This window comes from Pituophis catenifer, unplaced genomic scaffold (assembly GCF_029215685.1).
Source record: "Pituophis catenifer annectens isolate HBS135680 unplaced genomic scaffold, rPitCat1.0.hap2 SCAF_2, whole genome shotgun sequence".
Classification (NCBI taxonomy): Eukaryota; Metazoa; Chordata; class Lepidosauria; order Squamata; family Colubridae; genus Pituophis; species Pituophis catenifer.
This window is the reverse complement of record NW_027256882.1, coordinates 259,845,947-259,873,622: the sequence shown is the minus strand read 5'-3', so window position 1 is coordinate 259,873,622 and position 27,676 is coordinate 259,845,947. Positions and strand designations below refer to the sequence as shown.

At 36.7% G+C, this 27,676-nt stretch overlaps 1 protein-coding gene across 1 annotated transcript in view; it reads left to right on the top strand.

Annotated features, from left to right (window-relative positions):
- RASGRF2 (Ras protein specific guanine nucleotide releasing factor 2) overlaps positions 1 to 18,557 on the top strand; it is a 106,413-nt gene extending 87,856 nt beyond the window's left edge. Inside the window, exons 19-27 of the mRNA XM_070935794.1 lie at positions 3,017 to 3,129; positions 6,514 to 6,574; positions 10,553 to 10,656; positions 12,143 to 12,227; positions 12,839 to 13,036; positions 13,534 to 13,613; positions 15,431 to 15,548; positions 16,394 to 16,462; positions 18,178 to 18,557. Of these exons, the coding sequence (XP_070791895.1) occupies positions 3,017 to 3,129; positions 6,514 to 6,574; positions 10,553 to 10,656; positions 12,143 to 12,227; positions 12,839 to 13,036; positions 13,534 to 13,613; positions 15,431 to 15,548; positions 16,394 to 16,462; positions 18,178 to 18,270 (921 nt within the window). The 3' untranslated portion in view covers positions 18,271 to 18,557. The remainder of the gene's footprint in view (positions 1 to 3,016; positions 3,130 to 6,513; positions 6,575 to 10,552; positions 10,657 to 12,142; positions 12,228 to 12,838; positions 13,037 to 13,533; positions 13,614 to 15,430; positions 15,549 to 16,393; positions 16,463 to 18,177) is intronic.
- Positions 18,558 to 27,676: the final 9,119 nt, after the last annotated feature.

Here is a 27,676-nt window from a genome sequence, read left to right as displayed (position 1 = left end):
TAGAACTGCTAAGGGTTGGGTGGAGAGATTCATGAGGTCTACAGGAGGATTTGTCAAAATTGCAAGAGACAAGTGTAGTGAGTGTCATGAGTGAAGCCTGAAGCTTTTGTCTGTGCATGTGAATAAACTTGGAAAATCCATGGGCTCTGGTTATTAAAGATCCTGATTTTTGATTGATCATGCCACTCATTCTGCAGATTTTAATCATTTAATCATTTTAATCATTGTCAGTGGACAACACTGACTCAAATTCTCCACAAACATACATTACAAGGTTCAGTTCGTTTTCAAATTAAAACATAGATTTTAAAAAAAAAAAATCAGAAAAAAATCTGACAAATGCTACATGTTTCAGTGTATTCAAGAGCCCAAATAAATAGTTTTATTTATTGTTTGTCAAAATCTTTATTTCAAAAGCCTCTCAAGCATATATTTCATTTTCTTTTTATTCTTTTATACTATTCCTTAGAAACATGGAGTATGACATTCCCAATCTAATGTAACATTTGTATCATGGCCTTTTAACATGTCTTATGTCTTCTTAAAAATTATTGAGGATGAGATCTTATTTTAAAAGTAATAGCAGGCAGACAAACTGGTATTGTGGCAAACTGTTATATAATCCTTCAAACAAAAGTACACCAAAACTCAAAACATGAAACAGACAGGAAAATGTGTAGTTGGTTAATTATTTGAAAAGATATGCACAAAATTCAAACACAGATCTCTTTCATTGCTACGTGGAAAGTTAAATGTGCAGGAGTTTCAAGAACTTTGCTGGTGATAATTGTTTCTGTTTCCATGGAAACATATTCTGAATTGCTTCTCATGTGATGGTATTCATTATAAAAGAGACTGCTACAAAATACTGGAGACATGAAGCTGTTAGTTTAAATCCTTTATTAAAACATCTGCAGTAACCTGAAATATAAATGACTTGAGTTAGTGCTTTTTAATTAATTCAAGCATAAACATCGACAGAAGGTATTTCAACACTTGAATTCACTGATGGCTATCTTCTACCATATTCTTTTTGAAATAGTCTTAATTGTTTATGGGATGGAGGAAGGGACATCTATTAAATAGGAGGAAAAGACTAAATCAGACTGTTCTGTTTTGTAGGATTGAGATAAATAAACACATTCTTTTAAGGATAAATGAGATTCCATAGTCATATAACAAATCAGCTACCTTGATTTGATTGGTATAGGTATAGGTATTTCTTCTCCATTCTAAAGCACTCACTCTGCATTGAAAATAATTATGTAAAATTACTATTTTTAATAACCTAAAATTATCTGAGTTCCAATTATCTACCTTGTGCAGATAATGTCTCCTTCCATAAACTCTTCTGTTAATTACCGTAATTACTAGTGTATCCCTGTTTCAGATTCCATATTGAGAGAAGTCTCAATTGGTTTAACAAGAAACAAATTTTTTCATTACAAACTGAACTTCATGGGATGTCCAGCATTATTTTTATAAAATGCTTTGTTTCCACAGTAAGCTTATGAAAGTGCTCACTTTTCTTAGAAATGTTTCTGCTGCTTTTAATTTGTAAATCAAAACTTTCTTTAATATTTTTTTCTGGATGTTGTCTAGAATCTATGGGCTCTGGTTATAAAAGATTCTGATTTTCTTGCCTAAAGATGTCCATGACTTGAATATAGGTATAGGTATAGATTATAACTCTTGTTAATTGGCCCTAAAAGAACATAAGCTTGGCTCACCATATTATCTTCTAAAAATGAGCTAATTAAAATGGAAAGAAAAAAAATGCTTGGGTGAGTTAAAATTTCAGATGTACATGGAAGTGGGAAAATTTGGTTAGAACTCTGGGGCAACTTTCTTCTGTAAGAGCCCTGAAGAACCTAGAAAGGAAATAGTATTTTGGAAAGAAACATAGTTATGTGCAAAATTTATGTACTGTACATAAAAATAAAAACAAATATGACAAAATACTGTAACACTCTAGTAAAATAGTTAAGGACTGTTAAACCTATTTAATATTTGCTATCCAGAGCATTGGGGTGAAAAAATGTTTGGATACTAATTTGCATACATTGAAGATAAATTTGAAGGAAGTCAAGTTGTAGCACTTCTAGTGAAAAACACATGTTTCAGGAGGATGCATTTTTTAAAACAAACTTTTGTGCAGTTTTAAATGGTGACAAACTGTAAGCTTCTATTTTCATGCATTTTATCCCACAATGCCTTAAACTCTTTAGTGCCTTAGAGTTGTTGTTGTTAATTGGGAAGTTGTGTCCGACCTATTGCAACCCCATATTCTCCAGGCCTTCCTGTCCTCTACCATCCTCTGGAGTCCATTTAAGCTCATACCTACTGCTTCAGTGACTCCATCCAGCCACCTTGTTCTTTGTCGTCCCCTTCTTCTTTTGCCCTCAATCTTTCCCAGCATTAGGCCCTTCCTTCTCATTAGGTGGCCAAAGTATTTGAGTTTCATCTTCAGGATCTGGCTTTCTAAAGAGCAGTCAGGGTTGATCTCCCCTAGGACTGACCGGTTTGATCGCCTTGCAGTCCAAGGGACTCGCAGGAGTCTTCTCCAGCACCATAGTTCAAAGGCCTCAATTCTTTGGCACTCAGGCCTTAAAAGAGTAGATCACATAAAAATAATAGATGATACAACTATTTTTCACAGGAGTGTCAGTTTATTACCAATTTCTCTTAAGTAATGTAATTGTTCTGGATTTAATGAAGCAAGATGGAATTAAGTTATAGGATAATAGTAAAACAATATCACCATCATATAAGAATTAATTGTAAAAGCTGATCAAAAATGGCTTGCATGGAACTTGATATGCATCAGATAATTACAGTTGCCAGAAGGGTGATATTCATGGACTAGGTTGTGGCATGCAAACAACTGTAAACAAATAAACCAGAAAATTATAATGTGCAAAAGCAAATGTATGTATTGATTTAAAAATATTTATCATGCTCACAAAGTATAAATCTGTAATATGATTCTTTCATCCAGAAATACTTTGTTTTGCAGGATTTTGAATTAAATAATGAATTGAAGATGAGTGTTCTTAATCTACTAGAAGAAGTTTTGAGAGACCCTGACCTTTTGCCACAAGAAAGGAAAGCTACAGCAAATATCCTGAGGTAAAGAGGATCTATGAGTTTCATAACAGAAGTATTATAAAAGAAACATAAGTGTGATCGATTCAGTTTAGTTTTTGGTGTATCACTTTGAAAAGGGGGAAATATAATTTTGTTACAAAAATGTGGTGTTTATCAACTGTTTCATAGAGTTAAAGCCATTTTAATCTTTCTCTAAGGAACATATACTGCAAAATTATACCCATGAAGAATTAGGATCTTTTTCTTTTCACCAAAAGTTTGATTGCAAATTAAAAATATATGAACATTCTAAATGTATTACATACAAGCAATTTGAGAAGTTAAGCCCCTCCAATAAGTCATCTAAGCTGCTTGTTTACATGATAAAAACAATGATTTCCAGTTCCAAACAGTTTGAGTGTTACAATTGAAAAGCCAAAAAATACTTCAAACATTTCAAAAGAAGTAGTGCCAAAATATTCTTCTGCAAGAAAAGCTACAGAAAACTTGTACAGCATCTTATACTGTGGCAGCGGCACAGTGGTTCGAATGCAGTATTGCAGGCTAATTCTGCTGACTGCCGGCTGCAAGCAGTTGGGCAGTTCGATTCTTACCGGCTCAAGGTTGATTAAATCTTCCATTCTTCTGAGGTCAGTAAAATGAGGACCCAGATTGTTGGGGGCAAAATGCTGACTCTGTAAATCACTTAGAGAGGGTTGTAAAGCACTGTGAAACGGTATATAAGCCTAAGTGCTTCCGCTGTTAAATAACGTAATAAATGTTAGTCTGGCATCATAAAACACTTGTTTCTGGTATTATTTGCCCTAAGCACTTTCAGGTAGGTTTATATTGATTCCTATATAATTGACTTTTGTATTACACAGTTGATTCAGATAATTTGGTACCCTTACTGACAGGTTGGTAGATGGTGGATCTCAGAATCAGTATCAATGGATCTGCAAGGAATTGAACATCGAGATTCGATGAATGAGTTTTCATAATTCCATGTCATCTCGAAGACAGGTTTACATTAAGTGCTTCAGGTGTCTCTTGGTGTTGTGGCCTGCCAGCGGAGCTGGTGGCAGACTCGGATAATGAGGAGGTTGGGGAGGAACTTGGGCCAGTTCTGGAGTCTGGGGAAGGCTCTGATGGATGCTCTGGGTTGGACACAGAGATAGAGCCAGGGCTGTCTGACATTTCCCAGCCACCGGAGAGGCAGCTGCCTTTGGAGGCTGAGATAAGTAAGGAGGAAGAACAGCTGGGGCCTATTCCAGATGCACGTATGCGCAGTTAGGAGAGGTGAACAACAGAGGACAAGGAGTCGACTTGGGAAGCAAAGCAAACGGGAATGCTGAATGGCCCCTTCCTGGCTGAGATATAAATAGAAGGAAAGGGAAGTGATTGTCGTAGGAGACAGCAGTTTGTATTTCTAGAGATTTTGCTTATTGTGTTTCGTGCAACAAAGGCTGCTTGCCAGAACTTAATTTGCAGCCTTTCAGCTGGCAGCTCATGGCCTTGCAATTATCACAAGGAACTGATAAGGTCGGTTGCTACAGTTAACTCCTTGCAGGACTCTTTCTTGGACTTTTCGGTGGGTGAATGCCATTAATTCACAAGAGGTAAACAAAGGGGGGGGGGTTTCGTGACAAGGAGTCTGTTTCTTGCTTCTGTTAAGATTGGGTCAGAACAGAGGTGAAATCTAAAATTTTTTGCTACCAGTTCTGTGGGCGTGGCTTAATTAGTGGGCGTGGCTTGGTGGTAAAGTGACTGGGTAGGCGTGGCCAAGTCAATGTCACTTCTTTGCCCTTTAACCTACAAAACACAACACAACACAACTGGCTCACCCACAATGTAAAAGCAGCTGTGCTAGACCCAAAATGGTCCCTTCAACAAGCAGGAACCTCACACAGCCACAAAAAGCCCAAAAAAACAACTTTCACACTTTACACACACAAAATTCCACATACAGCTTTGTGAGATTTTGTGTGTTTGTGTAGTTAGAGTGAAACACTACAGAAACACACTAAATATCAGAAAGCTGCACAAATATTTTATTTTAATTTATTTTTATTTTTATATAAAAGCAGCTAAATTTAAAACTTCCTAAACTTTAAATGGCTAGGTCTAAAAAAAGAACAACTAAAAAAACCCCAATTAACTATTTTTTTTAAAGCTCCCAAAGGGGAAAAAAATTTTACCCAATAGAACAGGGGTCTCCAACCTTGGCAACTTTAAGACTTGTGGACTTCAACTCCCAGAATTCCTCAGCCAGCTTTGCTGGGAGTTGAAGTCCACAAGTCTAGGCAGGAAGGCAGGCAGGCAGAAAGAGCTGCTCACCGATGAGCTTGATTGCAGGCAGGGAGATTCAGTTGCTTGCTGATGCATGGATTGAGATTGTCATGCGATCAGCAGCTAAGGTAAGCAAGCTGGAGACTGGGTGGGGGGGGGAGGAAAAAAAAGGAACTTTTTTTCTTTTACATGGCTCTGGCGATCCAAGCTGAGTTGCCTGATTAGCAGGCAACTCAGCTGGGATGTCAGAGCTTGGCTGGTCAGTCATTTAAAAGGAAAAAAAAGGCTCTGATGATCACGGGGCTCAGCTGGGCATGGGGGGTGGGGGCAGGGATTTTTGCTACCAGTTCTCCGAACTGCCCGCCACCATTGCTACCTACTCCTCCGAGCCAGTCCAAACCGGGAGCATTTCACCCCTGGGTCAGAACACTTGGTCCCTGTGTTGTTTTATAAATGTATGGAAATAGCATGGGATATACTGTATCTGGCATGTATTTATAGAGTACTAGAAACATTGCAATTGAAAATTATTCTGAAAATGCAAGACTTACATGGCATCAGTGGAACTTTAAAATTATGGCTATCATTTTATTAGGCATTATTTCAAAATAGCAGTCATGAAGATGCATCCTGTAAGTTCTTCTTAGGGAAGCTTTTGGTTATATCCCACTTTCTTGAAGTAAGGAGAAGAAATGCAGAGACTTAATTGCTGCTCCCGCTTTGCAGAATACCTCCCTTTACAATTAAGACTTCTTCCATCTCCTATAATGTTCCAGAAGGACTACTAATTTTTCTGTGAAGCATTTGGTTAGTTTATTTTTGCGGTCTTCAATTTATTTCACTTTGAATGACTTATTCATTTATTTGTATTGTTTTTAATTAATTTTCCTCTCAGTATAATTTATAATTATAATTTATTCTTGATTGCTGTAACTTTGATTACATATTGTTTTAAAGTATTTATATTTATTGATTGTTTTGTAAACCACCATGAGTCTGCATTGATTTGACAGCATACTAATAGAATAAATAAGCATATATAAACACTTGGAATACCTATAAAATAAACATTAAAAATAGCGCAAAAGACAGCAGATATTTCATTGTGATATAAAATATATCGCTAATTATTTTTAGGACACTTTCTCAGGAGGATCAAGATGACACACACTTAAAAATAGAAGATATAATGCAGATGGTGAGTTTATTTAAATAAATATACAGTATGTTTGGTTTATTTTTTATTTATGTAAACTGAGCTTACTCTCTGGAAATTATGCTTGACTATTCCATTATTACTGCCCTTTTTGCCCATTACTCTCTGTTATATTTTCCTTTGATCATTAGGTGTTTCAACTGTTCAGTAGTTACAATGAAACAAAATAGCTATGAATATGAACTTTGGTTTGTTATACAAATATACCGAGGAAGTTGATTAAAATGAGTCATACCTCCAGAAACTATTTATATATCATGACTTTATATATTGTATTACACAAATTGTTTATTTATGTAGCCATCCCTCTCATAGAAAAGTGATTCTAGGTATTGCTCAATATAAAAACAATAATAAAATAAAAAACAGGTCCAATTAAAAAGACATCAAGAAGTATTATTAATAAGAAGATGGTAGAGGAGAAAAATTGATGTTAAAAACAATGCTGCCATCTCATTAAATCACCATTTCTTTGAGATTCCTAAGCCTGTGACAAAGCCATGTTTTGAGGATTTTTAGAAGAATATCAAGCATAGGACTAATCTCACCTTGGGGGGGGAGATTGATGTTCCACAGGGTGGGCATCATGGCAGAAAAGCGCCCATCTGCTGGGCCCCACCAGAAGAAATTCTTTCACCAGAAAAAACAACAATATATCTCTTTTTCCAGACCTGATGGACTTGTACATGTAAATCAGGTGGAGGCAGTTCCTCAAATAAACCCTCAAATGGCTATTTAAAATTGAAATGGCAATTTGCAAGTAAAACATAAACAGGAACTTATCTTTTAAAAGTGAAAATCTGCTAACCATGGAAGTTATTTATGTAGAGAAAATATCAAATTGAATTTGAAGCACAGAAAGTTTTAAAGAGTGTGGAGCACTTGATGTAACTGTGACAGCTTGTTCAAGATCTAGGCCAGGCTCGCGGGCCAGATCCGGCCTGTGGGGTGCTTAGATCTGGCCCACTGGGCTGCCCTGGAAACAGTGAAGGACCGGCCCACAATGCCTCTGTCAGTGAAAACAGAGCTCGGTAGGGCTGCACATAGCCCCCTCCCCCGAGCTCCATTTTCATTGGCAGAGGGCTTCAGGACATCAAGCTGCCCATGCCCACCCTGGCCACGCTCACCCCAGCCACACCCACTCGGCCCACCCAAGGTCAAACATAACCCTGTTGCGGCCCTCAATGAAATCAAGTTTGACACCCCTGACCTAGGCATATTATTTACGGTGTTAAGCTTCTTTTTCGTATTCTGTTCTAGGAACACGAATACTCTAGGATTCTGTACATACTATGCATTTTTATTTTAAGTATTGTGTATTAGCAAGTCTTTACAACTCCCCATTATCTATAGTATTTTATCCCTGTACGTCTGTCTGAGTCCACGAGGAAGCTTATCCAGAATCTGAAGATTTATACAAGTACAAGAAATATTTAAAAGGAAAAAAAAGAAAGACCCAAATACAGTTGCCCATTTCAAGAATATCCAGGTTCTGATTAAGTAGCCATAAAACTATTAGTTGAAATGGGGTGAAAAAGAATAACATGGTTTACTAGAAGAGGGCATGTCTGGTTGGCTAGAATGCTGAATAACAACACTTCACAAGTAGTCTTTGAGCTACGACTGCAATTGGGACTGGAATTGCTGGTCACTAAGCAGTGTGGTCATAATGTATGATGTCATGTGACTACATCAGCAGTGACAGCAATCCAGGCAGTCTTGATTGCTGCTTAACTCCAGACTCGTGGATTAAGCAAGAAGTGAAAAGGTAAAGAGTGCAGGGATGCCTCAGGAGGGAGATGGAGGCCCTGGGGGCTCATATGAGTTAGCAAGCCACGCATGAGTTGGGGGAGGTGGGTTGAGGAAGGCTGGAAAATGAGAACAAGGGGTACATGCATGGGAACACAGGAAGGCTAGGGAAAGGGCATGTGTACAAGCACAGGGTGATCTGGGAAAGAGGAAATGAGGGGCAGGGTGCATGGAGGCAGGGGGGAAAGGGGTGAGATGCTTGGGTACATGTGAGTGCAGGGAGGCTGGAGAAAGAGAACATGGGATATAGGCATGTATATGACTGCAGGGAGGTCATAGAAAAGAGTTGAATGATATGTATCCATATGTACAAGCACATGGAAGCTGAAGCAAGAGGACATGGGATGTTTGCAAGTGAAAGAAGAAAGGAGGGAGTAATGCATGCAAGTGATGAAAGGCCAGGCATAAGGGAGACTTGTCTGAGTGACTTGCAGCCTTCTCTACCAGTTTCCCCATTGACTTTGCTTGTGAGAAGGCTCAGAGAAGATTGCCAATGACAGTCACATGACTCTGGACTGCTGCATCCGGTTGCCAAGTGTTCGTATTTTGTTCATGTTGCCATGAGATGATGCAATTATTATAAGTGTGAGCTGGTTGCCAAGCACTCGGATTTTGTTCACATGACCATGGGGGGACATTGGTACAGATTGGTCTGTTCCAATGCCCTTCAAGGACCAGTAGTAAATACCTTCGTTCAGTGCTGTCATAACTTCAAACAGTTCAAACTTCAAACAGTTTCTGAACTAATGGTCATAAACTGAGGACTACCTATACTTCGATAAGAAAGTGCAAATATACCGTAATAGTTTGTTGCTTGTTGTATTACATTTAAGTCATTTTTAAACAGTAGCAATATAATACTCTTTCTGAGAAGTGGCCTACTTCCAGCACAATATGTGTTCATATTCTGTATCTATAAATGTCAGTCAAAAGGAGAAAGGGGAAAAATGTCTCAGAATTTTGCAGAAAGATTTTCATTGGTAAAAGCCACAAGGCACATTTCAAATCTTGCAACTACAGGTAGTCTTCAGGTTATGACCACTCATTCAGTGACTGTTCAAAGTTACACTAAATGACAGGGATTTAAACCCAGTCACAGTGAGCCATGGCTACTTAATTACCATTTGCAACCTTCCCTACTTAATTCCCACAAGAAAAGTTCTCTGTAGCCCCCCTCTCCATTTATGCTCCATAGTAGCTCCTGCCAACCTGCCCATGTTTCATAGTGACTACCAGTGGCTCACACTGGCCTATCTGCAGCCTTCACTGGCTTACCCTTGCTCCATAGTGCCTACCTGTGGACCTGTCCTCACTCAGTAGCACCTGCCCACAGTTTATGGTCCATCTGCTCTCAGTAGCACTCACCTGTGGCTCTCACCGACCCCCCCCTCCCCAGCAGCTCTTGCCCACTGGCTTGCTTGCCTAGCACTACAGTCTTTTGAGGTCCTTTCTTAATGAACTACACAGTTTCTGGCTAATCGCAGCACCTGGGATTACTAGGATTGCTGTTGCTAAATCATGTAATCATGTGATGTGTTATTGCTTAGTGATGGAAAATCTGGATGGAAATTGCTGTCATAACTTGAGGACTCCTGTAAGATTGGAAAACTGCAATGAAGTTGTTTTATTAGTTTCCAACATTAAGAAAACAATTCTTGGTTTCAGAAATAAGAACTCATGAAATGCTGTTTTGAATGATGGAGAAATGAGAATATATCCTGTCAATGCCCTTTTGGAAGCACTCTTAATTTCTAAAATCTTAAATGTATTAATTTTAGAAATTATGAAATAAAATATTAAAATTTTGAGAGAAATTCATTAATATATATAAAATGATAAACTTTTTAAAATCTGGGTAAAATATCAGCAAAAGGGAAAATTCATTACGGAAGATGATTTTTCCCCCCATTGTCCTGTATTTTAGGTTGTATTTCTGTTGAAATCAGTTCAGTGATGATTTGGCTGATTTTGCTCTAACTCTCTTAAATAACAGAAAGCATATTTACATAAGTGCTTTTCCCTTTCAGGATTTTCCTTCAACAAATAATAAAATCTGACTAATAAAACAGCTATTAATCTAATATTGTAGAAAACAAATAAAAAGGTTAAAATTGCCTTTTAAACAGTTTAAAATATATTTTTTCCTTATAGCTAGAGTGTCCAAAACCAGAATGCTTTGAAACATTATCAGCGATGGAACTTGCTGAACAAATAACTCTCTTAGATCACATTGTCTTCAGAGGCATACCTTATGAGTAAGTGGTGTTCCAGTCATTATTATGGGAATGAAAATATTTCTAAGCAAAGGTTTGGATAATACAAGAATTTGTATAAAATTGGAATGGATCATACAAACAGTGGAAATCAGTGCATATCTCTCAGCATAAATGGATCATGAAAGTCTAATATCAAAGCACAATGCAGTAAAAGCACAGTATTTCTAAGTTGTTTTTTGTGATCAGGATGCAGTTTATTTCCTGAAAAGGCTAACATATCTGTACATAATAAAACTCCAAAGAACCAGCAATAAATTTTTTGTATGTGCTGCCAATTCAAAAGTAGAGAATTGAGTTCCAAATACAAAGGAGCCAGGTTCAGTTTGTTACATCGCTAAGTAAAACTTGGAATAATCATTAGTGAAATTTTGATTTGAAAGCCTCAATACTACTTCTAAACAGTATTACATATATGGGCCAGATGGATGAGCACCCTGATTCTGTAGAATGTGGCTTTATGTTTCCTAATATCTTTACCAGGGGTGGGATTCAAAAATTTCTCTGCCCAGTTGCTGGGTGGGCATGGCCATGGTAGGCGTGGCTACTCGGCCTCCTGCACCACAGTGGGAGGGAGGGCGTTTTTGCCCTCCCCAAGTTCCAGAGGCTTTCCTTGAGCCTCCAGGAGGGCGAAAATGGCCTCCCCCAGGCTCTGGAGGCCCTCTGGAGGCCAGAAACAGGCCCATTTCCAGACTTCCGGGAGGCCCGCTTTTCATCCTCCCCAGGCTCCGGAGACTTTTTTTGAGCCTCCGGGAGGGTGAAAACGGTCTCCCCCAAGCTCTGGAGGCCCTCCAGAGGCAGACTTCCGGAACTTCTGGGAGGCCTGTTTTTTGCCCTCCCAGAGCCTCCGCACTGGCGCTGCACTTACTTGGCATCCAAAAGGGGCCACATGGAGACTCCTGGGAGGGGTGGGGTTGGCGGGGCAGAGACAGCCAGTCTTTGCAACTACCGGTTTGGTGAACCAAATATAAAATTAGCATCTGGTTCTCCCAAACTAGTCCAAACAGGCTTAATCCCACCCCTGGTCTGTACTTTGTTTACTTTTTTAATCAGCAAAAGAGAAGGAGCTACCATTTTCAAAGCATATTCCATGAATATCTTGTTTGGAGTGGGAAGGGAATAATGAGTGTAAAGAAATTATATGAAGCAATATACATGATTCACACTCTATGATCATGTTAAATAGGAAAATAAGTTGATTTTAGTGGGACCCTATTGTAGTACAAAAGGTTTAGAACTTTTCTCCTGTTTTTTCTTACTTTAAAGATCTGGCTAGAGACAGTTTTTTTCAAACAAACATTATTTGCTGATTTAATAAGGCTTTAAGTAAAGGCTTTTACATTTATAACAAATTCATTTTTAGTAGTTGAGAAAAATTCATTGTAGAATTGTGAAGTTGTGTTCAAAGTAAATGGAGCTAACAAAAATAAATATTTTCTGTTTTTTGCTGTTTCTTTTTTTCCCCCAGAGAATTTCTTGGGCAGGGTTGGATGAAATTGGATAAAAATGAAAGAACACCTTACATTATGAAAACCAGCCAACATTTTAATGATGTGAGTTGTAATAGAAATAGAGAATACTTTCTAAGAATACAAGAATGCTAGATTAAAAATATTTCTGAGACCATAAAAGTTACCAAAGGTAACCAAAATAAAAGTTACCAAAGGATTCCAGGTTTGCTGAAGAGTAGCCAAGCAGTTTGCTAGTAAACATTTTAAATGTAGAATCTTAAGAAATCTGCTGAGATTGCCAAGAAATGGCAAAAGAAACTAAATTATATTTTATTAAGACTGTAAAACAAATTGTTCCTTATTACTTTGATTATTTCTGCTTATATGTCACATTGCTTTTTTACTCTTTGTATGCTATTGGAATCTATTGTACAGCTATTTCCTTTGCTATCTGTTCAATTATTTCTTTGTTTTTGTTTTGTTTTGTTTTGTTTAATTAGAGGCTTTTGCAACCTAGCATCTCTCAAATGTGATATCAGAATTTTCAATATTCTTGAAAGGTAGCAGGTCAGGAAAGGCTGTCCTATTTTCATCATTTTTGTAATATATGTTTTGTTTGCTAAAAGCCAGACATATTTAAATCATTAATTTAAATATGTGATTAATTCAGTCTTGTAAATGCAAATATTTATGGTGCTAGTTCTTTCATTTAGATGAGCAACCTTGTAGCATCCCAAATTATGAATTACACTGATATCAGTTCCCGTGCTAATACCATTGAGAAATGGGTTGCAGTGGCAGATATTTGCCGATGTCTGCACAACTACAATGGTGTCCTTGAAATCACATCAGCCTTGAATAGAAGTGCAATCTACAGACTAAAGAAAACCTGGGCAAAGGTTTCTAAACAAGTAAGTAATTAATACTGACTGAGACACTTCACAAAAAGGCTTACTCTTGGGTGAAAGAAAGATTGCCCAACCCCGTGAAATAACTGTTGAGCACCAAATTACTTTCATGATGAGAAAATTGTGCAGTTTATTTAACCTAATATTTTCATAAGGGTGCATTTCTGGATGTATTACTGTAACGGTTTAAATATTATTCTTGCAAAAATGACATGTTTTTCATGTAAATGTCTGATGCAGCCATGAATTAATTTAAACAATTTTATGATGAGCCTGTTTCAGGACTGTATGTGATAGGACAGACTTTGGTATGTGTATTTGAAGAAGTTGAACAAAGCAGTGAATACACACATAAAGGTTTTTCTGTGCCAACCTCTTATTTCAGTTGGGCTACGTTTAATAAAGATTACTTGAAGAACTACACATTTCTCAGAAGCTAAATTCTTGTTTAGGAAGCACTTTCTGTGTTCTCTTACATTTTTGTCATTTTTTGTTTGTAGACTAAAGCTCTTATGGATAAACTTCAAAAGATTGTGTCATCTGAGGGAAGATTTAAAAATCTGAGAGAAACACTCAAGAAGTATGTCTCTTATTTTGTTCTAATAATTGTATGATTTAAAATTTGCATCTGTAGAGGATGACAGACTATTTTTTTTTAAAAAAAAAACATTAGTCCTTTGTTTCTGCAACCTAGCAATCATTGAGACAATTTTGATTTAAACCTGAAATCAAAACTATGTCAGTGATAGCTAATTTGGCTTCACTTCCATATTCTTTAATAGGTTTCCTTTCAGGAAGGGTTCAGTCTCTTTTTCTCCTGCTTTTTACTCTGAGCTGTTAGTTCTCCCTAACATCTGTGTAATATGGAGAACAGAAGATACCAAAGCTTGAATGCTTTTGTGACCTTTTCATTTAGCTAGTTAAAGATTCAGATCTGAAACAGTAATGGCTGTTTTACCATCACATCCATGGCAGATTGGATTACAGCCCTGATTTGTAGAATGAAAGCTCCTGTTACAAAGTTGTTCCCCTTGCGTCCAAAAACCTCTTCTTGCAGTTCTTCTATGAAGGAGGAATTGAGGAATGCTTGTTCTATACAGGATAGGTTAGAGAAAAATAACCCCAGCTTCATTGAGCATATAATGTGTGCAAGAGATGATAAAGAAGAACCATGACACCTCTTCTTTGAGGGAAAGGATTCAGTGAAGTAATGACATTTGTAGGCACAAAAATACGTTATAGGAAAAAGATTATGTTTTGATTTGATGCATGTCCTACCTGTAGTCCAGTGATGGGTTACCGAATTGGGTGAACTGGTAGCGGTGGCGGCGGGAGGCTCCACCCACCTGCCCAAAAGCTTCTGCGCATGCGCAGAAGTGCCATGGAAGTACGTACACACAAGCAAACTGGTAGTGACGGGATTTGGAACCTGCCCCTCAGGGGTGAAATCCAGCAGGTTCTGACAGGTTTTGGAGAACCGGTAGCAGAAATTTTGATCAGTTCAGAGAATTGGTAGCAGAAATTTTTAGTAGTTCGGAGAAGCGGCAAATACCACCTCTGGCTGGTCCGAGAGTGTGGAGGGATTGAGGATTTTGTAGTATCCTTCCCCTGCCATGCCCACCAAGCCACGCCTACCCAGCCATGCCACGCCCAGAGAACCGGTAGTAAAAAAATTTGGATTTCACCACTGCTGCCCCTGCTGTAGTCCATAGGCTGGAGGTTGCCTTGTTATTCACACACTTAATTCCCTGCAATTAATTAAATTAATTAAAATAGTATAATGACAATCAAATCTGAAAGTTAAATACTATACGGTTATACCATGAATTCAGCCTAATAAATATAGTATTTTCTAAAGCTAAAGTTGTTCTAGCTATCTGTATTCAGAGTACAGGTAGTTCTCGACTTACTACTACAATTGAGCCCAAAATTTCTCTTCTTAAGTGAGATGTTTGTTAAGAAAGTTTTGCCACATTTTATGACCATTGTTGCCACAGTTGTTAAGTGAATTGCTGCAGTTGTTAAGTTAGTATCACGGTTATTAAATGAATCTTGTCAGAAGATTGCAAAATGGGGTCACATGACCTTGGGACACAGCAACGGTCATAACTATGAGTCAGTTCCAAGCATCTGAATTCTGATCACATGATCATGAGGATGCTACAAAGGTTGTAAGTGTGAAAAATTGTCATAAGTCACTTTTTTCAGTACCGCTGTAACTTTGAACAATCACTAAATGAACTGTAAATTGAAGACTACCTGTAATTTCTGCTAGATAATTGCGCAACTTACTTCTAAATAAAGGTATTTATTTGGCATACATTTTGATAGTGGAAAAAGGGAGGAAAGATTGTCTGTAACTTACATTCCTGACAGCTGGCTTTTCTTATTCTGCAGTTGCAATCCTCCTTCGGTGCCATATCTTGGGATGTACCTCACAGATCTGGCATTTATTGAAGAAGGAACACCAAACTTTACTGAAGAAGGCCTAGTCAATTTTTCTAAAATGCGAATGGTAATTTTTTTCTATAGGTTTTTTTTAAAAAAGTTATAAGAATTTATAGGTATCAGTATATAAGATTATATTTCATAGTTAGTGCAGATAGAAATTAAAAAAGCAATTGTTGATACTTGTATTTACAGTCAATGTTCTATCACCATCTACTGGCATATTTTGGAGAATCAGTACTGTAGTCTTGATTAGCCCAGTACCCATCATATCCATAACATAGACACTAACCCGGTCAAATCTCCTTCTCTGTGTTTCTGGCAACAGAGAATCATTCCTAAACTGGATTAAAAAGCACTATTTTGGAAATACAGAATCCATACCCATTTTTTCTGTATTTTTTAAACCCAAGGGACTTAAATATAACTCAAAGAAAATTAATCTACCCAGTAAAGCATAGAATACTCAAACCCACTCAAAAACCCATTTTGCATACGCTTTGTTAAAAAGGAGCTGGAGAAAAAGAACAGAAAGTTTATTGTAGAATTTAGGCCAACCCAGTAGCATCAAATATACCTTCCCAAATCTCGTTCGCTCCAGTTGATAAGCCACACCCATTGTTGCCTGTTTGGACAATCAGGGAAATGCTATTGGGAAAACAGTTGTTTTAAGTGGAAAGTCCAAAATAACAATAAAATTATAGTTTTTTCCTAGTTTAATTCTACTGGGTTGGAGCATAATTCCTGCTTTTGGCCTAGGATGAACTGTTCAGAGACTAAAAGAGCTCCAGAAAGAAGAGCAAAGAATATAAACATTGCTATATTTTACAATTTTATATAGAAAAATTAGAATTCAAACCACTGTTCTAAAATTCAACAAGAAATTATTATTGATACTTGTTTATTTAACAGATATCGCATATTATCAGGGAAATACGTCAATTCCAACAGGCTTCCTATCGAATAGAGCATCAACAAAAGGTACAATATTTTCATATCTCCTTTTACCACTCTATACATTTTTTACCTTACTCTGAATATATTAATAAATGCTGCCCCATATTTTTTTAATACTAAAGCATGAATGAAAAATGGTGGACAAATGACTGTACATGTAAATATGTTTATGAGAAATAAAAATAAAAACTTTTTTGAAAAAAAAGCATGTGAAGAGATTTGTGATTTTAAAGTCTCAGCATTATACTGGTATAGGCTTTCATGGCTGATATCTGTTGGTCAGTGTTTGGTTTCAGAGCTTAGTGATCATGTTGAGACAACTGAATTCCTGATGTTACATCAGCAACGTAAAACCGGTCCTAAGTTACCACAGACCCAAAAATACTTATGACCAGATTCAAAATTCTGCCAACTGTCAGCTCTCCCCCCCCCCAACGGACACATGATTGCATTGTGGCTGTTTGCAGCATCCCATGGTCACATGACTCTGATTTATGATATTTTGGGGGGGCCGGAAACTGGCATTTACAGCTGGTCCTCAACTTACGACCACAGTTGAGCCTAAAATTGCCATTGCTAAGCAAGACAGTTGTTAAGTGAGTTTTGCCACACTTTATCACCATTCTTGCCATAGTTGTTAAGTGAATAACTGCAGTTGTTAAGTTAGTATCACGGTTATTAAGTGAATCAATGGCTTCCCCATTGACTTTGCTTGTCAGAAGGTCACAAAAGTTAATCACATGACCCTGGGACACTGCAACCATCAAAACTTCATACCAGTTGCCAAGCTTCTGAATTTTGATCACATGACCATGGGGATGCTGCAATGGTAGTAACTGAAAAATGGTCAAAAATACCTTTTTTCAATGTCATTGTGATTTTGAATGGTCCCTAAACAAATGGATGTAAATGGAGGACTTCCTGTACTTTTCTGGCAAGAAACACCCATTGCAGGCAGTGGATTTGCTAAATGACCGCAATATTCACTTGACAACTGCAGATTCACTTAATGACCACCACAAAAATGCTGTAAAATCAGATCAGTTATGTGATGTTTACTAAGTGGCACAACTGTAATTCTAGGTTAGGGTTTCTGGGCTCAATTATGGTTGTAGGTTGAGGACTATCTATATTCAGAAGCAAGGTGATCTACAATAGTAATATAACAGATGGTGGGGGGGCAAGGGGGGAACAAAGTAGCAGAAGCTGTATCCAAATATTTGCTGGAACTCTACTTCTTTTTGCATGTTTGTAATGTGACCATGTCGAAAAGGAAAGGGGTTTGCATCGTGACACCATGACAGCAGATGCCACTCTTGCTGCCCTCTGGACACCGCTGGCTCTTCTTCCCAATTTCTTTTTGCATTACTATACAAGTCAAAGAGGAAACATGGAAAAAAAAACATGGGTTCCTTCCTTCTCTGGATTGATCTGTATAAGTAGCCATCACTTTGCACTGAGTGAGATGACAATCTAAAAATAACCCACAGAAGGTGATTTTTAGCCACATTGCTTTGATGGGAGAGCTGGTGGGGTTATGGCAGATTAAATTGTCTGACTGCCATCTGCATTAAAAAAAGTATTTCTGTTCTTTTCTAAATCACATATCTGTTTCCTCTCATGTTTGTATCAAAGAAGATTGAAATATCTCATTTTGACAGAAACTACAATTCTATTCAAGAAAGTGTATAATGATTCCAACATCACTAAACAATCGTTTCATATTTTTGTTTTCCCAGGTCACTCAGTACTTGTTGGACAAAAGCCTTATCATTGATGAGGACACACTGTACGAGCTATCCTTAAAAATTGAGCCCAGACTACCAGCCTGAGAAACCAATATTATTCTTTAGCCATCCAGAACTTAAGTTTAATGGAAAAAATTATGCATGGCATGCCTCTACAGAATGCAAGGGGCAAAAGCTGAGAAAAATTGAAATTCCCTTTTCCATTAATGGGTTGCAGAGTCTCACAGAAATACTTTTTCAGAGAAGCAACTGTTGGAGGAACGGAGCCACGTAGCAGAAATGTGGGTCAAGTGGTTGTTACTTGACAGAAGTAAAGAGATTTCAAAACAAATAAAGGACTAAAGAAAAGATGGGCAATAACGGTAGGGAGCCAGTCAAGGAGACAGCAGAATGAAATATGAATGCAACGTTTTGCTAGAGTTGAATAAATGATAGCATGCTACTAGAGGAAGAAATCTTGTCTAACTATCTTTGGATGCAATTCAAAAAGCATGCTTTATTTAGGTATTTTGACCAAATTTGCACTTTATCAAGTCTATTGTAAATGAAAGAGTATTTGTAGAAGCAACAATGTAATATGTAACAGCATTATTTCCTGAATAATCCGTCCATATAATCCGTTCGGCACGGTGAGAGATATTAAAACAGGCAAGATGGCATCTGCAGCATCCACCAGCTTGCCTGTTTTGATACCCTAAAACTGTTTGTTTTAACTGAAGATGTCTGTTCATAAATTAATTTTCCTATATTTACTTTTTTCAAAACCGAAAGAAGACTGAAGAATATCAGTGTGCCATTATGAATACTAGCTGAATAGTCTAAATATATTATTCATTCTCTAACGATAGCAATATGTGAGATGATCTGGTATGCAAATTAATGCACTGTCTTGCATGGTTGCTCGATATACAAGCTTAGAAGGGACTGGATTGATATTGCAATGTTGTGGCAACCCTGTCTCTATAGTAGGTTAGTCTCTTGGGTAAATTTGTATGTTGTTTTCCAATAGCGCATTTCTCATATAACTTTTGTTAAAATATATATGTCTTAATGAGAGTGTGATGTCTTCTCCTATGCACTAGTAGATGAAATGAGTGGGTTTTTTTCCCTTTCATACTGGAAAATAGTTCCAATCAAATATCCTATTATAAAGATCGACCTCTTGCCTTCTGCCCCCCACTCCATTGAAGACAATAAGTAACCCTCAGTTCTGTATTGGCTAGTGACTTATAATCAGTAGGTTAACCTAAAAAATAATAGGAATAAATCGTGTATAATTTTGATGTTCCGATGGAATTTCATGTTCTTTTTAGATCAAGTTAGGAAGGTGTAGAGTTTCTGAATCTTTTACTTTTTCATAGCTAACGCTACACCCTATGAACACTCTTCTTGGCACTATAATATCATTTAACTACCATTGAGCTTTACATAACTAGGCTAGCAGTAACAAGCATATATGTGTGATTATGCATGTGTCTGTATACGATCATGACTCCTATCATCTTAATAATGATAAAAGCCAGTTTGTATAAGTGTAGCTTGCATTCAAACAGTTGTTCTGCCACATACATTAATAAAGAGATCCCATATTTTCTTCTAAAGAAAAGAAAATTTCCAACACTGAACAGTACATAGACTCTACTATTTATATAGAGTTTTGTGCAAACATACTTGGATTGCAGCCGTGATCTTATAAGAATTAAAAATTATTTTGCATAATCATTTATATTTTTGCTACAAGTCAATCTGTGTATATTACATTCCCTCACCATGAATTCTAGATTACAAGATTGTTCGAACAGCAGTAATTTGTCAAATCCTTGGAAAGTAAAAACATATTTATCCAATTTTTTAAAATTTTGAAAGAGTAAATAATATTTTAATCTCACATTCTCCATATTGACTTTAGAAGGAAGAATATGTTTAAATATTTGTTGCAGAAACTACTTAGGAAGAAAAAATATTTTTGTTTATCTGATTTGAGTAAGTTACTAACAGATTTATTTTTTTAAGTCTATGGAGATTAGATTACTTGTAGATCAATTTACATTTTCAGACATAGATACTAGTTCTTTGATTGCCTAAATAAAAGTAGTCTCCCTAAATGGAAAGAATAAACCAATTGTTTAAAAATGCATTTAATATCACTTTTGAATAACTAGAATAAAAAACTTGCTTTTCCAAGGAGTCTCAGCCAGCAGATGAAAAATCCCCTTAAACCTCTTGGGAGCATTACTGTTTAAAAAAGGATGATCATTTGGTCATGTTTGAGAATTTATTATTTAGTGCTAAACTCTGACAATAGAAAATTAATCTCTGTGGTTTTTTTTTTCATCTCTATTTCTAGTATATTGCTCAGAAAATCTAGTTTTGTCTAATTACAGATCCCATCCATTATCTGCTCAGTAGGAAATTTAATCATTTAATAAATAAATAAATAAAGCCCTATTTTTTATATAACTCTATGCGTGACTGCACATTTAAAGGAATTATAAAATACTCTCTTAAGTTTTCAGAAGAACTTAAATAGGAATGCTATAGGCATGTTTAAGTATTTCTGGTTAATATGGTAAATTTCAATGTGAACAATGTTATTTATAGATATTTGTTTATTATCTTTTGTTGAAGATGATTTTTCTTTTCATAAATGCCTGTCAGAAAAAGGTAATAGCAGTTTGAGCATGATAGAAGCATGAATTATATGACCACCAGATAATTTACTGATATTTTCATTGTGTTAATAATAACATTTAAAATTTCACGCACCAGTTATTTAACAGAAGTACACTAATTTCCAAGGCAGGACTTTTTAGTTATTTTCTTTCTTCTAGAGTAAATCAGCTTCCCTTCTTCACAAATTCCATTTAACACCAATACATTATTTTGTGTAAGTTGTTTGTGAATGTAGTGATTTGTAATTTATTTTGATTTCCTTGTATTTCATTTTATAATATTAGCTTTGCCCTTTCAGGGGGCATTTTGCCTATTTTGGATTCTAAGTGCAACTGAAGGTGCTTATATCTGTTTTTATCCTATTTAATTTACATATTCCATTAAATTATATGATAACTCTTATTCTGTGTGGTCCTTGTTTTCTGACCTTTTTGTTCAGTATCTTTAGCAAGCTTAAATTAATTTTTGTTAACAGGGATTCGACATATATTTCTGCCATCATGAGGGGAGTAGTCAATATTCCTATTGAATATTCAATACTGTCTAAAAGGTAAAGGTTCCCCTCGCACATATGTGCTAGTTGTTCCCGACTCTAGGGGGCAGTGCTTATCTCCGTTTCAAAGCCAAAGAGCCAGCGCTGTCCGAAGACGTCTCCGTTGGTCATGTGGCCGGCATGACTAAATGCCAAAGGCGCACGGAACACTGTTATCTTCCCACCAAAGATGGTCCCTATTTTTCTACTTGCATTTTTTATGTGCTTTCGAACTGTTAGGCTGGCAGAAGCTGGGACAGGTAACGGGAGCTCACCCCGTTACACGGCACTAGGGATTCGAACTGCTGAACTGCTGACCTTTCGATCGACAAGCTCAGCATTTTAGCCACTGAGCCACCATGTCCCCTTCAATACTGTCTAGCGTTATTCTAAAATGTAGTTCCTAGAAGATTTAATTTATAAAAACATGTTCAAAGTATATTAGAATCATTCATGTGTTATTGCATTTGGACAGATTCTGTATTGTGGGCCTTCCATTTAAACAAAATAGAAAATCCCAACTTTTCTTTTTGTAACTGTTGTGATATCTTTGACATTCTATTCATTTATTATTTTTATTGCAGTTTCCTGAATAAATGCCAATAGATTTAAATTGTGTTGAAGAAATATAAAAATAGTAATAGTTCTTTTGCAACCTAATCTGCTAAATACATCAGTGTATCTCTAGCAGTAGTTTAGCTATATCTCAGTGACAAAGTTTTCCCGTTTGTAAAATAACTATATAGTACATTATGGTAGATCACTCAAATAGTCTTTTAAAATAGCAATTTTTAATAAGGAATTAATGGCCCATTAATGCTCCATTATAACTAAAAAAAATCTATAAACTTTTTAAGATCAGCAATATTATCAGTCTTTTAAGAAAAAAACCAATTCAAATTCTTTAAAAGCTTGTACTAATGGAGTTTTATGCAAATTTAGATGTGATGTCAAGAGCCTATTTCTGCCTGTCTGATTTATCTTATAAACAGGGATATTCCTTGGCTGATGTAATTTATGTCACAATACATAATGATCAGTTGCGGGGGGGGGGGGGGGAAGGGACAGCTGTAATCTTATCTTAAAATGATTTTGATTACAGCCAATATCAGCCTCAACCATTTTAACATTTTGCCTGTTCCAATACTGCATTCATATTTTTTTAAATTTTAGTTTAGGTTGCTTGCTTTTCACCTCTCTTATTGGGTAGTTTCTCTGAGAAAAGTCTACATGGTAGGCACACAACAGATAAATCTACAGATTATTTTTCACAATAGATCAATCTAGATGACAACTAGTCTGGGAGATAAGATAAATTTCAATGTGCTAGTGGATCTCCTGTTTGTTTCTACAAACCTCTTTACTTATAGAGATTTAAAAGTTTAATAAACTTGAAATATTAAATTATAATAAAATATGTAAATGCTAAACATTTAATATGGCTGCTCACATTCATGGAATACCAATAGAAGCAGGTAGGTCTATAACTGTTTTCTAAAATCCACAGGAGGATTGCTTCAGATCCATTTAGCTTATACTAAAGATCTACTGCTGATATAGAGACTAACTGCCAAAAGACATATAGTGACTATGTCACTCTGTGACATAGGCAAGGGTATCACCAAACCTTCTCTAGCCAATCTCAGACTGTATATGGTCTATGGCTTCAGGGTTGCCAGTCGGTATGTTGATGAATCTCCCCTTGTTCTGCATTCCCAAGAAGACATTAAAAGATGTTTTCCATCTAACAGAACTCTACAATCCTGACCAATTTATAGGTTATTTTTCAGGCATAAATTCTGGACCTCTTCCTTTTAGAGGCAATGGTTATGTAGCTGCTCATTTCCCAAATTAAAGATATCTGCCATCTGTCACTTGTTTACAAATTTCTTTATTTGAAGGATTTACATGGCTGCCAATTCGAATAATGTATTCTGGACAACGTACAATAAATGAACATATCAAAAATGGTTCATATTATTATGAAAAAGCAAAAAAGTTGTGAATTGATGTTAATGCCTTATTTTACTGCAATAGAGAGTCGGGAGTCAAATGTTTCTTTTTTCTTTTTCTTTTTTTCTTATCCTTACTCACTTCTCTTCCCCCTTTTCCTCCCCACTGCTTTTCTATTTACGTTTGTATTTTACAATATTTTATAACTCAATAAAAATGTTAAACTTGAACATGTAAAAAACAAAATAATATTAATTAAAAACAGATAAACCAAAACACAATTAATTGGTCAAGGGATGCATATTGAAATTCATGGCACTCTTTTAAGCAGGAGCTCTAGTCATTCTCAACAAAAATAGTTTTCCCTTACACAAGAATATGGCATACCATCTCATCATCTTCAGCATTCACATTATCATCTTCTCTATCTTCACCTCCTCCTTCTCTGGTGACCTGGAGCTGTCAGGGCATAGCATACTCCCGTGATGGCGAACCTATGGCACGCATGCCACAGGTGGCATGCAGACCCCTTTCTGTGGGCACGTGAGCTGTTGCCCAGCTGAGCTTCACCATGCATGTGCGTGCGCCTCCCATCAGCCAGCTGATTTTTGGAAGGGGTGGGGTGCATGCGGGAGATGCGCAGGGGGTTGTGTGGGCATGCACGGGGGGTTGCGTGGGAATACTTGGGGTGGGGGAGCATGGGGGTTTGTGGTTTGCCCCCTGTGGCCCATTTTTGGGCCCAGGAGGCTGCAAGGAGGCCTATTAGGCCCAAAATGGGGAACGGGGGGGTCGCATGTGCATGCATGGGGGGAATGTGGGGGGTCACATGCGTATGCACGGGGGGGGTGGGGGAAGTGTGGCAGGTCATGCACGCATGCGCAGAGGGGGCACATTGCATTTTGGGTGCCGGCACACAACAAGAAAAAGGTTATCCATCACTGGCATACTCCCTTGTTCCATCATGGGTGACTGGAAAGTAGGTCCTTTCTTCCACTTCCATTGTATTTTCAACTAGATTGATTGATTGATCAACTGATACTATACCTTCAGTTCAGTTCTTAGCAGCAGCATTGATTCTTCAGTTGCAGTTCACAATTTAATACTCTCTCTAAGCTCTCAGTCTCTGTGTGTGGGGTGGGGTGGTGGGAGGATTTCCATTTCCTTATCTGGACTTGAGAGTCTCTTCTAACTTATTCTCAGGTGTTTACCATATCCCCAAATACTCTTCTTCCATTCTATGCAGGAGAATGTAATGTTGCCCTTATCTTCCCAAACTAATATGCTTTCCCTTCAGTATCACGAAAAAGCAGATTGTGCAGCATTCAGGAAATGAATTGGGGAGTTTCACAAATGGAACTACTGAAAGAAGCATGTATGTCTTTCTCTGGGAAGCTCTTCCAAAGAATCAAATTACCAGATTGCCCTTCTGGCATTGGGTACCTAAAACACATTCTTGGCACAAATCTGCAATGCATCTGAGGGGTGTGTGTGTGTCTGTGTGCGTGCATGCACGTGTATGTGAGGAGCAATGTGGGACCAGAAGGGAACAATGAAAAACAGGAAGTGCACTATCTTCAGGATGAATAAAAGCTACAGATGAAAATTTACAGGAGTTTGTGCAAGTATATGAAATTATGAAGAAATTATTCCAGTGTATTGATCAGTTCTTCAAACAGCCTAATCCACATTAAAAAGGAAGATTGTGGGTGGAAGTAACTATGCAAGGTTTTGATATTATGTACTTAGAGCTGAGTTCTAAAATGTTTATTTTTCAGCATCAATTTCTGTTAGAGAAAATCACTAGTTATTCTAAAATGGAAGCAAATTCTGTCAAATTCTACGATGTTTCTATTACATGAAAGTCACTGGAGACCCATTATAACTCATCTCTAACAAATAAAAAAACTTCTTATTAAATGTTTACCAGACAAAGTTGTTATAACAATCCATGTATTCTCCTCACGCTTTGCTTTTAATATTAAAATTCTGATCTGAAGTCCACACTTTAGTAAACCTTTTTGTTCCTATGATTTTCCTCTATTTGATTTTTTTCTTAGCCAGTTTGAGGCAGTGCTGCATACAGTACATTCCTCAGGGTGTGGGGGGGAACTGACACATAGCTAAACAGTGTGCATAATAACTTGCAGAAACAATTGCCTTCTATCTGCTGTATAGCACTATTGTTAACAGCTTTAAATACTGATTGCCATTCCTCCACAAATTCATCTGACTGTTTTATTTGCTCTAATGTGCACATGAGTCTAGATTAGATGAAATGATTTTTATTCTTCTGAATTTTTAATTTTCTGAATATGTTATTTTTCAAATGTACATAGAAATTTGCTATACACAGGGATGTATATTGATTGCCATTTTTAAGAAATTTTGAACACAAAGACAAGTATCTGAAAGAACTTCAGTAACTTAAACATTATCAGAGACATCAGAGTGATTGATCAATTATGTATTGTCAAGTTGATACTGTCTCTTGGTGACCACAGAGATTTTCCCCATAACAAACTGTGCCCACACTGGACCTATTATCAATCCATCCACCTTACTGTTGGTTTTTCTCTTCTCTTTCCTTCCACTTTTTCCAGCACCACAATCTTCTCAAGAGAGATAAGTCAATACATAATGTATCCGAAATTTGATCACTTGAGCTTGGTCCTTTGAGTGTGGTCATTTGTGCTCCAACTCTAGATTGAATTGATTGATGGTCCATTTGTTTGTTTTCTTGACTGTTGAATGCTATTTTCTACCTGTATTTGTTCTTTAATTTTAGTCCCATTTTTCACTGTTCTTTATAACTGTTAATATTAGGACCTGTAGATCCTTTGTATTTTCAGCTAACAGAATAACGTCAACAGCATAGCACAGGTCATTAATTTTTCTTCCTTCCATTTGAAAACCACCATAGCCTTCTTCCAATTCAGCTTCCCATAGTATATATTCAGCATAAAAGTTGAATAAACAAGAAGATAATGCACAGCTTTATCTGATTCCTTTGCCACCTTGGAACCAGTCTGTTTCACCATATTATGCCCATAATGTGGTTTCCTGACCTATGTGAAGGTTTTGCATGAGATCAATGAGATGTTCTGGGATTCATTTTTTAAGCATATTCATGACTTGATATGCTCAATAGAGTCAAACTATTGTTATTATCATATACTGAATTCTTTTTGTTATGGTTTACTTTTTAAATTATCCAGTGTGCATCAGCAAGAATATCTTGTATTATTTAGCCTTTTGTATAATTTCCTTTTCCAGGTAGGACTATAATTTGTGTTGAATGATCCTAATTATTATTTTGCTAGCATATGAAATTAAGAATATTGTATGATATTTTGAACACTCCATTAATTTTCCTTTTCTTTGGTATTAAAATGCAGATTGTCCTCTTATTTATTTATTTATCACATTTCTACCCCACCCATTTCACATAACTGACTCTGGGCATGTATTGTAAATACAACAAACATCTCACAATATAAAACATAAATAAGAACAAAGTTAAAATAGAATTAAACATGTAAAGATATTAAACGTTAAAAGAGAAAATGCCCTCATGACACAATCAGGTCACATAGCACTTTCTTCCACTGTGTTGATTTGCTAGCATAGATTGGGTTAGAAGAAACTAATACTTCTTCTATTTCTCATTATATTTCTGTGGCTAGTTCATCAGTTCTTGTAGCCTTCCACCCTGATAATTACCAGAGGGCTGATCTAACATCGTCTTATCATACTAGAGGTTCTTATAAGTAGGGGAAATCTTCAAAGATATCTTGGAACAAAGCAGTAAAACATATGCAAAATCTGTTCAGGCCAATTGTTCTGATACTTGGTTACAAGATTCCAGTAAAAAACAAAACACTACAGAACTAGCCAACCTTGGAGAAGATGCATAAATATGCAGTCTGATTAAACTGAGCAGGAGAAGCATGTTAATTTGCTGGTACAATTCGCATTATCATGTACAAGCCACTTGCTATGGGAATAAGAAGTGAGAGATATGGGGGGGGGGTGGAGATGAGCAGGCAACTGAGCCTACCATATATATGTGTGGAAATCTTCCGAAGCATTGTCCCAGCAGTAAAAGGCCGATACCTCAAAAAAGATCAAGTTCATCTGAATGTACTAAAATATAAATTAAAGACTGATGCTAGTTGGGACTTAGGAGTGTCAGCTTGGTATTTTATTTTAAGTACAAAAACCATTACAGAAAGCTAGATGAACTTATTTAATAATAAGAGCACAAAAGATGCCCAACAAATCATTTTGTCTTCAAGGACATAGCTCTATGGTCAAATATTTTTCAAATACCTG